Genomic DNA, 14,931 nt, shown 5'->3' on the forward strand with positions numbered 1-14,931 from the left:
AACTTCAGCTACGGAAAGGGAACATATCTGGACTTCCAACATCATTATTCACATTATTATACATAAAATAAAGAAAAATATTAGCATGAACTGCCATGAAATCAGGTCTGATGGTCACAGGCCTGTTATGTTTGTTTCAGAAATCTTAACAGAATTCCATTCCTCTCAACAAATGTTCTAGCTCTGACTAACAAGTAGAACCAGAGAATGGTTTGGGCTGGAAGGACCTTAAAGACAACCCAGTTCCACCCCCCTGCCATGGGCAGGGACACCTCCCACCAGACCAGGTTGCCCAAAGCCCCATCCAGCCCAGTCTTTAACACCTCCAGGGATGGGGCACCCACAGCTTCTCTGCGCAACCTGTGCCAGTGCCTCACCACCCTCTGAGTGAAGACTTCTTCCTAAAATCTAAAACACCCTTTTTTAGTTTTGAAACCTCTCCTCCTTGTCCTGTTATTACACCCCCTGACAAAGAGTCCCTCCCCAGCTTTCCTGTAAGCCCCCTTTAGGTAATGGAAGGCCTCTATAAGGTCTCACCAGAGCCTTCTCTTCGCCGGGCTGAATAACCCCAACTCCCTCAGCCGGTCTTCACACAAAAGGTGTTCTAGACCTCTGACCATCTCCCTGGCCATCCTCGTGGTCTTGCTGCAACAGGTCCATGTCCTTCTTGTGCTGGGGGCCCCAGAGCTGAATGCAAGGCTCCAGGTGAGGTCTCACAAGAATAGAGCAGATGGGGAGAATCCCCTCCCTCACCCTGCTGGCCATGCTGCTTTTGATGCAGCCCAGCATACGGTTGGCTTTGTGGGATGCAAGCGCACACTGCCAGCTCATGCTGTGTTTCTCAACAACACCACCCCCAGGTCTTTCTCCTCAGGGCTGCTCTCAATCCACTTTCCACCCAGCCTGTATTTGTGCTTGGCATTGCCTCAGCCCAGATGCAGGACGTTGCACTCGGAGTACTTCCAATGGGAAGATAAGGCATGACAAAATGGGTTCTAAGAGCTGTCAAGATACGTCAGTGTCTACACAGACATGAAGACTCATTTTTTACTTGGCCTCGATATGACAAATCTTAGCACAAAGGAATAATACATCCCTGTTTTGCTCTAATGACTGTATTCAACGTAGGAAGAATAAGACAAGTATATTTAAGTCATGAGATTGACAATTTTCCCTTTTTTCTTAATTTGTTGTTTTCCCAAGTTTTGTAAATAATTAAATGCCTCGTCTTCCTAGTTTCCAAGCATTTTCATATCCTGCAACAGCTGTATGGTAAGATGACAAGCTGTTACTTGCCAGTGTGAAGAAAGATTCGACTACAGTTCTCATTGTCCAGCAGTTTCATTGCTGCTTCTGTCACAGCAAAATTGTTTTTAATTTTGACTTAATGATTACGTAATGTGAGGTACTTAATTAGTGCTTAAGGCACAAAGATTTTCTACTGCAGTTACATGCAGCACAATAATTTAAGATCTAAAACTGCTGATACTCCAACACTGCATCAGTCAAAATACACTACCAGATCTACCATGTTCTACAACTTAATTTGCCTTTTAAAGATTTTACTGAAAGATGCTAAAGAGAGTACTTAAATAAGCTGTAACCATCCTATGCTACAGAATAGATTGTTAAAATTTAATTCACCTTCTAAAAGCCAATTAATTATGTCTATAAACTCCAATGTATCTATTGATACATTTTCCTAACAATACGTACACGGGTAAGAGTCAAAACAACAGCTCTTTGAGAAGTTTGATGATGCATCTGACAACTGGCCCTTCACAACAGTATTTCACTTGCCAAACCCCTCTATGGAGGCCTCGCAGAGTTCTGGATCATTTTTCTGCAACTTGTAGTTGAAATTACAAAGTAAAAAATACGCAATTGTATATGTACACTGATATGTTTTTTTTGTTTGTTGTTTTTTTTTTTTGGTTGTTTGGTTGTTTACAGTAGTGTATTTGGAAGTCAATGAATAAATTAATCTAAATCTGCAACAGCCCAAAAGATAAAAAAAACACAACACTGAGTATAACCAGAGTTCACTGAGAAGAATTCTTGATCTGTCAGCAGTACTATACACTTAGTTTTAAAAAGCATTACTAGTAATACTTGTTAAAAATCATCAGAATACTAATATATTATCTTGTAAGGGCCTTTTAAAAATGAAACTGTGATTTAAAAAGATCAGCCAGTTCTTATAAAAATGGCTCAATCTATTTTAGCAATGTTTTTCAAAAAGATATAAGCACAAGCACAAGAGTGAATTTTAAAAACTGATCAAAAAATACTAAGGTGAGATAATATAAACTGATTGCTTATAATCTGAATCTCCTCCAAAAAGAAACCGATTCCATTTTTTTTTTTTAAGATGGTCAAGGGTTTTTAACAGATGCTATACCAAAACTAAATTACATGCATTCAAATTTAAAGCAACTACACCATGCTACACAATAAATTGTTTAGTAGATCACAGGAGTCTATCATTACCTGATGTTTTGTCTCCAACGTAACCAGCAATAGTTATTCCTAATCCCTGGATGTTTTTAGTGAGTTCCACATTAAATTTCTCCCCATCTTCACAACTATCAACAGAAGCCTCTGCCTAATAAGAAAAGTATAGTTAGAAAGAAAGTGTGTTGTTTTTTAAAAAAGGTCCACCACACTCTTTCATGTCATTAACATTGATCTGTAAAGTTTGACATAAATTAAAAAAAAAAAAAAAGTACCGACTTCGCTTCTGCTCTTATTTGGTATTCAGCAGAGAAACTACACATAGATAACATTGCTCACTGTAAAGTAATGCAGACCATGCCTTCTCCACCCCAGTGCCCCTGGGATACTACTCTCCAGCCTATAAAGTCATGTGATGAGAGAAATGACTGGTGGAAGTTGAACAAATTGAACAGTAAACATCTTGTACAGCAAGTTATACAAATCCTGCTTAAATACTATTATACATACCTTACTGCCCTTCTGGTACTTCCTAAGGATCAATTTTAGACTTGTGTTCTTAAAAAAATTATAATAATCAAATTATATTCTGTATTCTATTTGTTTAAATTCTTGTTGAATAACTATAGCTATTTTTTCCTATGCATACCAAGCTTAAAACTTAACAAAAGCTGTTTCTACTGTGGAAATTATTTTTCTTGTCTTTGAAAGACTTAAAATTTCTTTTTTAGCAAGTAGCAATTATACTTCCAGCTAGCTAAACAATGACAACCTTCAATAACACCTACTACAGCACTCTGAATTTCCATAACGAAGAATTTTAGGGAAAAGAATTCATTTACTTATTGTTAATGAAAATATCTATTACAGGAGGATACATATTAAATTCCCATTTCAACAATATTGCTTTTGTATTAACAGGAAAAAATCAACATTAAAAACTTATTTTCCCAAGAAATTTTCATCTTTCAGCTGTCTGAAATGTGTACTTACTAGCCAATTCCATAGCTACTATGGATATATATATGATTTCACGTAGAACTATAGAATCATTTAGATTGGAACATAAAAAGCTTCAATTTCATTATATTTATATGGGCATCAGTACTTACATGTGTATTTGAAATGGGCATTTATAAATATAGTATGAATCTATGATGAACCTGCTATACTCTGATTTTTTTTTCTGCTTCTTCCGCATGACAAACAACAGCTAATATCTGTAAAGTGCCAATATTGAAACCAGGCAGATATCATCTAAACCCACATTGACTATTTGAGTATGTACGTGCTCAAAAACAACAAAAAAAAAGGGGGGGGAGGGGTAAAGGATACTTCAAGAGAACTATGATGCTAAAAATCTGTTCCAATTTCTGTAATACCATCACTTGTTACACGAAATATATCTACATTGAACAGGATGAGAAATGCCAATTTTGGAGAAGCATTCTGCTCTCACTGAGTGTCAAGAGCCTCACGTAGTCTTCAGCCACCATGTATTTTCGAGGAAGAAGCAGACAAACAAAGCTGCATCAGTCATCATCTTCACTCAGTTCATGTTTAACACACAAATCCAAATTACGGAGGTTGCAGTACCATTAACTGAACGTTCACCCCATGAACAAGACTTTGTGCAGGCAAAGGCAGTTTAAAAACAGTGTGCCTTCTGCCAGAAGTGACATACCAGGGACAAGGTATTAAAAATAACAGAAATGAAAATGAAGGTGGCAAAAAAAAGTCACTTTTTGCTTCTTTGAGGGCTTTGGAATTTTTTCTTGTTACTAGAAATTCCACAATCCTGCAACTGGCCCTTAACATCTCATCACATAACCTCAGAAAGGCAAACAATTAAGAAATACGCACAGACAAATTATCATGTTCAGATTCCCTTCTGAAACTGCTACATCACAGATAAGTAATACTCAGGCCACACGCTGATCCTTTTACCTGAAATATAGCCAGGGTCTCATGCCTCAGTACTGTAGAGACACAAAACCAACACGTTCTCCTCTCAGATACTCAGAAAAGACTCAGTGTGCATGTTACGATTAACTTTCTTAGTTAGCCTTATAAACACAACAGATGGGATGAACGTTATCTGTTTCTTTCCCACAGATACCATTACAAGGGACAAAGGCAAAACACTGGTAATCGTGCCAGGAATTGTTAAAGAAGGCTTTTTTTTAGTGATATATCTGAAATGCAATTTGTAGAATATGTCTAGAAAAACAACAGGAAAAAGAAAATGAAAAATTCTTTGCATTGCATAAATTTTATCTACTTGTAGGCTCCAACGCAACCACCTTTTTCTTGTTTCATTCACTTACTTAAACGTATTCATATTTAAATATACCTGCTTATAACTACATACAACACAATACTACTGTTCCTTACTTCCTTGAAAACAGGCTTTGCAGCAAATGTGGGAATGACCTATATCATTGAGGTTTTGAGCTGACAAGGCTAATGCTGAGAGCTGTAGCTGAGAGTTGTAAAGGAGTCATGGCTAGTCTGAGCAGCAACAGTACAGAGTATAATCATCAGCAAGGGAATAAGGATAGCAGCTGGTTTTCTTTGGAAAATGACTAGTAAATGAGCAATGTCAGGTGATGCAGGAAAGAGGCAGCCTCTGTGTGGTGGCTGGCACAGAGAAGAACTGTCTGATGGATGGCTGCAATGATACAGAAATAAGTGCTCCTGGGGAGTAAAAGGATAAGAGGACAGAGAAATGCTAAAGAACCACCATGTTCTGTCTCAAGAAAACGTTATGTGGACTCTGCTATTCCTGAAGTATCACTGCATAATTATAAACAAGTCAAAGGGTTAATCAACCCAGACGTATGACCTGAATAACTTCTAATCCCAAGCCCGGATCCCAGAAGACTTCAAGCATGCAGTTCATTGCACTGTGGACTGACAGCCTCCCAGAGCATAAGATAAAAACACCACTACTGGATATGAAAATGTTGACTTCTGAGAACATAAGCATGAAAGACATTCAAACAGATGTAAAAAGAAAATGAAGTCTGAAGTAAAAGCTTGGCACAAGTTAAGTATATTTATTATTGCTTACCTGTTTCTCTGGTGTCGAGATGGGTACTGGAGTACCTGGTGGGACTGCTGGTGGAGGTGGCTCCTCAATAGGACCTCTTGCAATTACCAGTTTCACTCGATTTCCACACTGCCTTAGAACTTGCGCCACCTGCTCACTGCTCATTCCAGCCAAGTCAGTATCACCAATTTTCAAGATGTGGTCTCCACTACACAGTCTCCCATGCTGGAAGAAGAGTAACAATGAAAAAAAAATAAAAATCAATAACATCCTGCAACTTCTCCCACAAATCATACAAATAGAAAATGACTGCATGGCTTTAGTTACTTTTAATATATATGAAGTAGGTGACTTTTTTTGAATGCCACATCAATACCCTGACAGCATGAAGAAGACAAGTATGTTGCCTAAGAGCATATTACTTTTACTAGAAATTTCCCCAGAAATATCCAGGACATCCTTTTTTCAAGAAAACAGTCACTGGGGCGTGAAAAAAATACACATAGTTATGGTTACTACCTACTAATATGTAACAGCCGCATGTAGTTTAGAGAATTTCAGGCTTCATTTCCAAACACAGCTTAAAAACGTACACTCAGCTTTATGCTTGTTTAAAAAATGGCCCTCAGGATTAACCATAACTTCAAAACAAAATACATTTCTCTCTTAGCATGATTCGGGTAGTTATATCGCCTTACACTCATAGCTATTTAGGGTTACTCTCCTATTTAATTAACCAATAGAAAAGCTTTATAGGAATTTAGCCCACGGGAAAAGCATTAAAGTCTGGAAAATTAATCTATCTGCTCATGGACAAGTTTGAAACAGGCTGTGAAGACCAATTTCACTTCTTCTGAGCCCTTCAGGCATGAACAAAGGCAGTCACACAGCCCGTGTCAAGAAGCAGACACATGATCCCAGATGCCTGTTCCAACCTCAAGTAAGCCCAACAGAGAGAAGCTGATGCATCATTCTTTATAACTGTATGGGCAGAGGAGGTAAACAGACTGGTCCCTCCTTAGATTACAACCAGTAAATTCATGAAGGAATTAGGAGTCTAAAAGCATCAGCACCACACAGATACAACATAACAGTTTGGAAAAAGTGATTTGGAGCCTAACCCAGCTGGTAGGATAAAATGCACAGATCCCTACACTAAACACTACATTACTGACGATAAGTTTCATCACTTGCTCTCTCATTTTTATATTTAGAGGAAAAAAGCTAGCATTACTTAGCATGAATATAAAAGTACAGCTTAACTTCACACTATATAGAATGGTAAACAGAAGGTTAAGTTGAATTTACCTGATCAGCTACCCCTCCTGGGAGGATGGTTTTAACAATCACTCCAGTTGATTTTCCTCCAACTATCCCAAATCCCAAACCTGAGCCATCATTCACCAACTCTATGGTCTCCACGTGCTGCCAGTGAACCTCAAAGGAATAAACATTACGTTTGCATGTGATTAAAATAAGGACATATGTATTAAAATTTGCAGAGTATTTTCTCTTATTTCTTGGGTGAGTTTTTGAATGAAGGAAGGTGGAATAAAAGTAGGTATGTGGGACCTTTTCAACTATTATTATATATGATTACGTAATATTTAGTAATAAAGTGCTCATCTCTAACAGCTGTACCTCCTCTTGAAAAAATCAGATGTGTGTAGAGAATGGAACAGAATAGAACAAAACAGAACAGTTGGAAGAGACGTTCAAAGATCACCTAGTCCAACTGCCAGACCACTTCAGGGCCAACCAGAATTTAAAACACATTAATGAGGGTATTTTCCAAATGCCTCTTGAACAATGACAGGCTTGGGGCATCAACCATCTTCTGATGAAGCCTATTCCAGTGTTTGATCACCCTCATAGTAAAGAATTTCTTCGTAATGTCCAGTCTGAAACTCCCCTGGAGCAGCTCTGTGCCATTCCCACATACTCGGACACCAGTTAAGTGTGTCTAGCCTTTCAAGAACCTGACTGCTGAAAGAATTTATGCAATGACCTATGATTGTCCACCTCCATGCCTCATTGCAGTCAATAAGAAAAATAACACTTCTAGGAAATTTTGCAGAACTGTAAAATAAAATCTTCAGATGTGTACATGTTCACACTGGCAATTGTAACAAAGCACAGCAGAAAGCATAAACCCCATTCAGAGGTTGAGACTGAAAGCAGCACTAGACATTGTGAGCTACACATTAGCAGAAGTGCCTCCTGTGTAGTGAACAACAATTTCTGGGTTGTCTGATGTCAACAGCATTGGAATGAAATAACTTTGACTATAGGCTTCATTTTTGTGGCAGACATATAAATGCTCTGAAAGAAAGACAAATAGTATTTCACATGGTACAGTACTGAACAGATGACTAGAGTTTTCATGATATTGTTTAGTATAAGAACAAATCACATCATAAACTCATCTAAAATTTAAAACCGCAGTTGGTACTCCACCAGGCAGGACCTCAAAAATAAGTCGCTAGTTTGGAATAAATCAAGGCGCTGCAAATTTAAAGCCCTGTAGTATTTGTTTGGGTATCCACAGTCTTAACATAAACCTAAGACAATAAAGCAATGCCCTAAGGAAAAAGAATGCCTCAAGATAAGCTGCTTTCCAGCAGCAACTGAAAGCTAAAGGAACAAAACAACTAGAAAAGATATGCATAATTAAAAACAGAAGGATCAGGGACAGGTTTAAAAGTAACATTTTTTCAAGAGGCAGATGCTGTTCAGAAAATACAGAGGTAGTCACATGAAGAAAATAAGTATGTAACAGGAATATTGCAAGAATATAGGCCTTTCCTGTATGCTGACAGGAAAGGTTAAACTCATCAGCAACATCTCCGTACACCTAATAAAACAGTAATTCTGAAATTATGTCACCAAATGTTTTATGATAATGGATAAAATGAACACTAAAATGGCTTCTTTTTTCCAGGCTGATCATTCCATATACCTCCAATTTTAGACCACCCTAATGTAAAGAAAAGACATAGATAACTGAACAATGAAACATACAGGAACCAAAGACAGGTTGTATAACCCCAGGGCAAGCAAAAATGTGTCAGCCATTACATGAGGAAGACAGCAGGAAGAGAAAAGTGTGCTTAGTATCACCACGCTTCTGAGCTAACATCTCTTCAACTAGTTGCACAAAAGCTTTCAAAAGAAAGAAAATGTAGCACAACTGCTTTCTATGGGTCCTACAGTGTGTACCCACACATGGCATTTTGATGGCTCTCTGTTGCTTTATGTGAGAGTAACTGCTAAAAAGACGACGGAGGAATAAATAGAGAAGCAGCCATTCAGCTGGTAGTGCAAATCAGACTGTAATTCCTCAAAAATGTCTGTATACCCAAGCAGAAGAGACAAAAAGATCCTGTTTACTACTAACTCAAAATTGAGCTTTACAATGTAAGACAAATAGGTTCTATATGCACTGGTGGACATAGTTTGGCAGATGGGAAGAAGGAATATGGCCAACATCAAGATCCACCCGGCAAGGCTACATATTTTCTACTCTTTGTATGGGATAAAGTGAAACAAATATACATGGAAGAAAAATCTCTAGAACTGTGAAGGAAATATACATACAAGTTACAAAAAGTGTCTCAATACAGAAAAGCACATACATGCCCAAAACTGAATAAACATATGTTTGGGGTATACTCACCGGGTTGGAATGGGCTGAAACTGTGCTAGCAGCAGAAGGAGACCGGGAAACTACAGGACTTACGAGCTGAGGGAAACTGCCTCTGGCCACAACTAGCTGGACGTTATCTTTTGCTTTCTGTAGGATGCTGATAGCCTGTTGATGTGTAATTGTCTGATCAAGGGCTTGTCCATTAATAGCAAGGATTTGATCTGCTTCCTTCAGCTTTCCATCTCTGTCACATATGTAAAAAGAGGGAAGGGGGATGACAAAACAAACAAAAAAATCAAAAGAGTGTTGCCAGAGAAATTACAGTATTTTGACAATTTTCCAGTACTTTTAATATCCTGTTCTGTATTTCACCCACTTTTTAATCTTTCCCTGCAGTTTTGCTAAAAGGAGCTGATGCGGCACCCTGATGATTGCTTCCTTTGAAGCTAATCCTACTGCCTCTCTCCCCTGGCTGCTACCCCCTAGCTAGCTTTCTTCTCCCTGTACCCCCATCTGAGACTAAGCACATTAGGTCTCAGTCATTCCCAACCATAGCCTGGGAACTTATGTTTATTCTCAACTTTGAGTCTCTTACTTAACAGACCAAGTGCTTTATTTTGTTCAGTGCGCCCATTCTGAATATTTATCAAACTGAAGAATGGAACACATTTCCATCGAGATGTTATGGAAACTAATTTTGCTTTGCACAACCACCCCCTCCCCAAAAGGGGGGAGGGTGGGGGAAGCTGAGAGAGAAACAGAAAGAAAATGATACAAAAGATCCCTTTTAAATGAGAAAAAAAAAATAAGGCTTGAATAAATTATAGAATAATACTTCACTTTCTGACAAAGGAAACACTGCTGTAGAATTACATACTGAGCCTTTCCCCAGACCTACTTCAAAGGAACTGTATGAAGCCTACAGACAAGTTATCCTCTACCTCTTCCACCCCTTCTGTTACTTTCACAACAAACCAGCAAGAACTCTGGAGTCATGCCTTTAGTATCCCGAAGTGGCAATGCTTTACAAAACAAACATCAGCCAACAAAAATAAGGCTCCCTATTACACGAACTTCTACACCTGTAGCACAGAAGCCAAGGTACTCAGCATCGTTCAGGAAAAACACTATTTTGCCTTAACCCATAATATTTTACTTGTGAACTTGAACCGTTTTTCAGAGTGCTTTGGAAGATTTATTATTGCTGGGGCCTTTCTGATATATGAGTCCTGTAACAGTTGTTGAATAGTTCTCTTCTTGCCAGCAAGTCAGGCAGCACTTGATTCACTGAAGATAGGTCTCAACTCCTTGGAATATGAGGAGCAAAAGCAAAAGCCACTTGGAAGGGAGTAGGGGGCTAAGGGGAAATGAGGAGAAGGAAAAAGGGGGATTTAGGCAGATTAAAAAATCCTGTAATGACATACAGCACCAAAATGATCCAGCCATCCCCCACGACATGCAGACTGCACCATGAAGCACCTCCATCCAGGATCCCAATCAGCAAATCAGAACTGAGTGATATACCCCACTGCAGAACAATGCCTGGGTCTGCCATGAACCAGTATTGCTGCCAATTCACCAATGAGTTTGCTCACTAGGGCTGTTGTTACAGCAGAAATCCTTTTCTTTCAACACAGCTTGTGGAATCAGGACTAAAGTCTAAAGCATACTTTCACAGGCTGAGTTTCTGATAACACGGAGTACTTCTTTTTAAGACTCCAAAGACTTCAGGTCAAGCCTTGCTTGACTTAAAAGATGGATTTCTTACACTTGTATAACAGGGCCCTACTCCACAACCAATCCTTCTAATTGCAATGGATTTCTTAGGACCAAGTTATTTTTCAGTGTAATCAAGGATGCCAACACCTGTATTTTAGTTTTTAAAGCCATGACAGAACTGTAGCCTCTCTTTTTTCCCTGTTGAAAGAGATAATACAAGCAAACCACAAAGAAATTACTTCTGAGTAAATTTCAAGCACAAATCATACAGTGCTCTATTCCAAAATTATAAAAGCTGTTGTGGTGAATTATTTTAAACCTGGTAGGATGCATGGCTTATAATACAAGCAAAAAACACTCTTGTACCACAAATACAATAGCAATAACACCACTAAATCACAGTGTCACGTTAACGTTTGGTACAGAAAAATATTCCAGTAGTATTCTTACCGATGTGCCACACTTCCCTCCTGGATTTCTTGCACAAATATTCCCAGTTCTCCCCTGTTTTCACTCTTGAGTCCCACAACACTGAAGCCCAGACCACCACTTAGAGGTTTAACTAGCTCAATTGTCTCAACAAGACGACCCTGTTTGGCAGAAGAAAAGTGGATGAATATTAAAAATGCCAAAAAGCAGCATTAATCAATGTGTTAAACAACTTGGTAAATGAGTTTTCAATTTTATTTCTAGAGCTGGACAAGGCTACACAAGCTGATAACTGAAATACAGTTCTTCAGTGCTCATTTCTAGCTATCATATAGAAAGGTAGCAATTACAAAAGATTTGAGAGATAAAGGTTTCTTTAGAAAGGGTTCTTTGGATTAGAAGAGGAAAACCAGAAAAAAATCAGCTAAATGAGTGCAGGATCAGTAGTGACAAGACTAAGATACAGAGGTCTACAAAATTTCAGAGGGTATAGGCCAACTTTGATGCCAAACAAGAAATAAGAGGATGAATTTCAAGAAGAGAGGAAAAAGTAGAACTGTGCAAAAGTGTTTCCAGAAGAACAGCAGAGGACTTCCCAGAGCAAGCTCTATTAAGGGTTAATTAGAAAAATGCTAAAATACATGCCTGTCCATTCTCAGCTCCAGCCACTGAAGAGACTCAAACACTGATTTTGTCTACCACAGAAAAGTAGTAAGATTACAAAACAATGCACAGTAAGCCCAAAAAGGAAGTTTTCGTCTTATTTCCAATGAAGCAGCACAACTAGGCTTCATAAACGATGTAGACAAAAACATGCTTTGACAAAGCATCTCCTGCATGCACATATCAGTCCTGCAACAAGCCCAGAAAGATAATGGCATGCAGATCTGTGAGTGTCACACTGCCCAACGAAAGACAGTATCAGCAGCAACAACACCAAGGCTACTTTTCCAATCCTGCTTTCTCATTACCAGTTGTTCCTCACATGAAGAGATTATCTTAGGTTTTTACATCAAGTATGCTATTGTTTGCCACATTTCAGGGTCAGCAGAAGACATGGTTACCTGGGACATACTTCTGATCAGCTGCTCAAAGTCATCACTAGAGGATTTCCCATTAATCTGAGGAGTGATGGATCTCATCGATGCTTCTAGCACATTAGTTGGGCTGCCATTCTGCTGAGCCAACAAATATGACTCATTATGTGGTAAGGAACCCACGTTCACACCATGGTGGAGAAGCTGGGGGAACTCACCAGTGGAATGTATGGAAGGAGTGATATTTACCTGGAAAAGATTGATAACACAGATTTATTGGCATACCAGAGGTACTCCTGCTTACCACAAAGCACGATGAATAGCTGCTAGCTTGTTAAAAATATTTAAAATCCCAATCTGCAATTTTAGAACAACAATTTAAAAAGAGAAATTATCCTTAGTATTTATAGTTGACAAGTTGTGAATTATCAGCTAAAACATGAAAGAAATTTATGAAAATATTCTAAAATTATTTTGCACACTCTCCCTAAAATTCTTTTGTTCACATCAGCACAGCAGCTTGAATAACTCTAACCATGGTAGTGGTAAACAAGTCTGAACAAGCTTTTTCTACGCTGCCAGGTTTTTAAAAAAAAAAAATTGTTCAAGTATTTTACAAGGAAAAAAAAAGTATGTGCATTCTGATGAAAAAAAGAAAGAAACCTCACCTACTATGCAAGAAACAATGGTCCGAATAAAATTTCTGCCAGTCAGGTTTTCTGCACCACTATACACTAAGGCTGCCACTGTGACACCCTACATGAGCTACAATTATATACAAAATTACTGAACAACTCTAAAATCACCAGGCTGATCTGAAAGCCGCAGTTGTACCTTTACACAGACAGCTGTGACAATACCTTTCTCTTAGAGAAGAAAAGAAAATAAGAGAAGTCCCCATCTTGCCCATACAGAGTAAATTACCTACTTTCAAGCAGGTCTCGGCTGACCAATCTAATGCGTGGCTGGGGGTGGGAGAATGGAGACATCACTTCACACAAATAACTGTACAGTGTTCAGGAGAAGCAGCCCTCAGCTGCCTCTTATCCCACTCGCCTGAAGGCTGTCCATCAGCAAGAACTGTTTTACTCCAGACCCATCTGTGTCACACTTGCCTGGCACGCTGACCTTTATTCAGGACCACAATACCCTGTCCTCAAATACTGTTAGTAGTTTCACGGTGCAAAAAATTGCAGCAGTCTCTACCACAACAGAGATTAATTCCCCTTCTTCAAAGCCTTATTCTTACATATCAAACATCAACAATATTTTCTTAATCCAGGAATGTACTCTAAAATGGCTACTGTGCCAGCCAGTCTCAACTGTTTAAACAGACTACCACCTTTAACTTTATCATATCATTCTCCTAATAGCCCAGACACACCAAAAAAAAAGTCAGTATCGTTCTCCATCACACAATTCCTTCTCATCCAGGTGCTTTAGGAAAATATAATAGAACAAATGTCATTCGTTGAATACCCTATCTGCATGGAAAGTTCAACAAGTTACAGAAGAATTAATACAAGGCAGCACTAGAAAGAAAAGCCCTCAATAACACTTAGCCCGCTCTGCCATAACAAAATGGGAAAGAAGAAAAACAGGATGTTTTGAACTCAGTGATTTCTGACACAGTGATCATGTTCTGTTGTCCAAGTTTGTCAGGAACCACTTGGGTTATGTTTCAGACAAACTATAATGCCTAAAATGTGCATTTTCTTTAACCAGATACAGTCATTTCAGCAAACCTGTAAGGAGCAGGCAGATAAGCTTTGTTTCAGAGCTCACTGCATGTAACGGTTCAGAGACAACCCCATTCTACCCTTCCTTTCATGAACACAAGATTTCCCCTTATATTGTATGTGTGAATTTAAAACTATTAAAATCTATGCCATACTGTTTTCTTATCTACATGAGCCCACACAATAGATTAATACACTTCCACCTTCCCAATGTCATCCATTTCAATATACACAAGCATATTGCTGAACTTTGTCAATTAACATGCTTCATTTTTTGCTCTCCTCCACCTTCAAATCTACTAACATATCCTCCTGTCATATTTGCTCCCATAAAATTCTCATGGGTCAATTTTTTATTAAAAAATACACCATCGTAATTAGCAGGTCTCTCATTACTTCTATTTAAAAACATTTTTGCATTTCCACAGCAAGATAAAGCAGCCTTAAGAGTAAATGGGACACAAACACAATCTGTTTCTTGTAAACTCAAAGGCCATTGCAAATGGATCTGATATCAGAAACATTAATCAGTCATGGATACGTGTTCATTTTCTAAATCACTGTGCTCATGGCACAAAATAGCATTTAACTGCCTTTCCTGCTGAAGGTTATAATGCTCAGAGCTTTCTTGGTGAAAGGAGCCACAAAAGAACTTACCACCTGCCCCGGCAATGCCAGCAATGTTAGCCTAAACAAGGAACAGCACAGTATGACCAAAACCAACTGATTCTGCCCCATACAGTGGTGAGAGTTCATAAAACCTCTTTGATGCAACCTTTGGAGTGGTAACCTCAAACTAGGTAGGCAAGGCTCAGCAGCTGTGAGTGGTAATGACTCCAGCCAATGTGATTAAAC

At 38.6% G+C, this 14,931-nt stretch overlaps 1 protein-coding gene across 36 annotated transcripts in view; it reads right to left on the reverse strand.

Moving 5' to 3' along the window:
• MPDZ (multiple PDZ domain crumbs cell polarity complex component) overlaps positions 1-14,931 on the reverse strand; it is a 103,392-nt gene that overhangs the window by 72,436 nt on the left and 16,025 nt on the right. For 27 of the 36 annotated variants that reach the window (XM_080573650.1, XM_080573656.1, XM_080573655.1 and 24 more), the window contains 6 exons: positions 12,365-12,586; positions 11,322-11,461; positions 9,183-9,396; positions 6,815-6,943; positions 5,528-5,731; positions 2,491-2,605 (listed from right to left, as the gene is read on the reverse strand). In XM_080573650.1, coding sequence (XP_080429776.1) covers positions 2,491-2,605; positions 5,528-5,731; positions 6,815-6,943; positions 9,183-9,396; positions 11,322-11,461; positions 12,365-12,586 — 1,024 coding nt within the window. The remainder of the gene's footprint in view (positions 1-2,490; positions 2,606-5,527; positions 5,732-6,814; positions 6,944-9,182; positions 9,397-11,321; positions 11,462-12,364; positions 12,587-14,931) is intronic. The other 9 variants (XM_080573659.1, XM_080573642.1, XM_080573638.1 and 6 more) reach the window with 3 other exon arrangements.

Source organism: Anser brachyrhynchus, assembly GCF_964034855.1.
Source record: "Anser brachyrhynchus genome assembly, chromosome: Z".
NCBI classification, from domain to species: Eukaryota; Metazoa; Chordata; class Aves; order Anseriformes; family Anatidae; genus Anser; species Anser brachyrhynchus.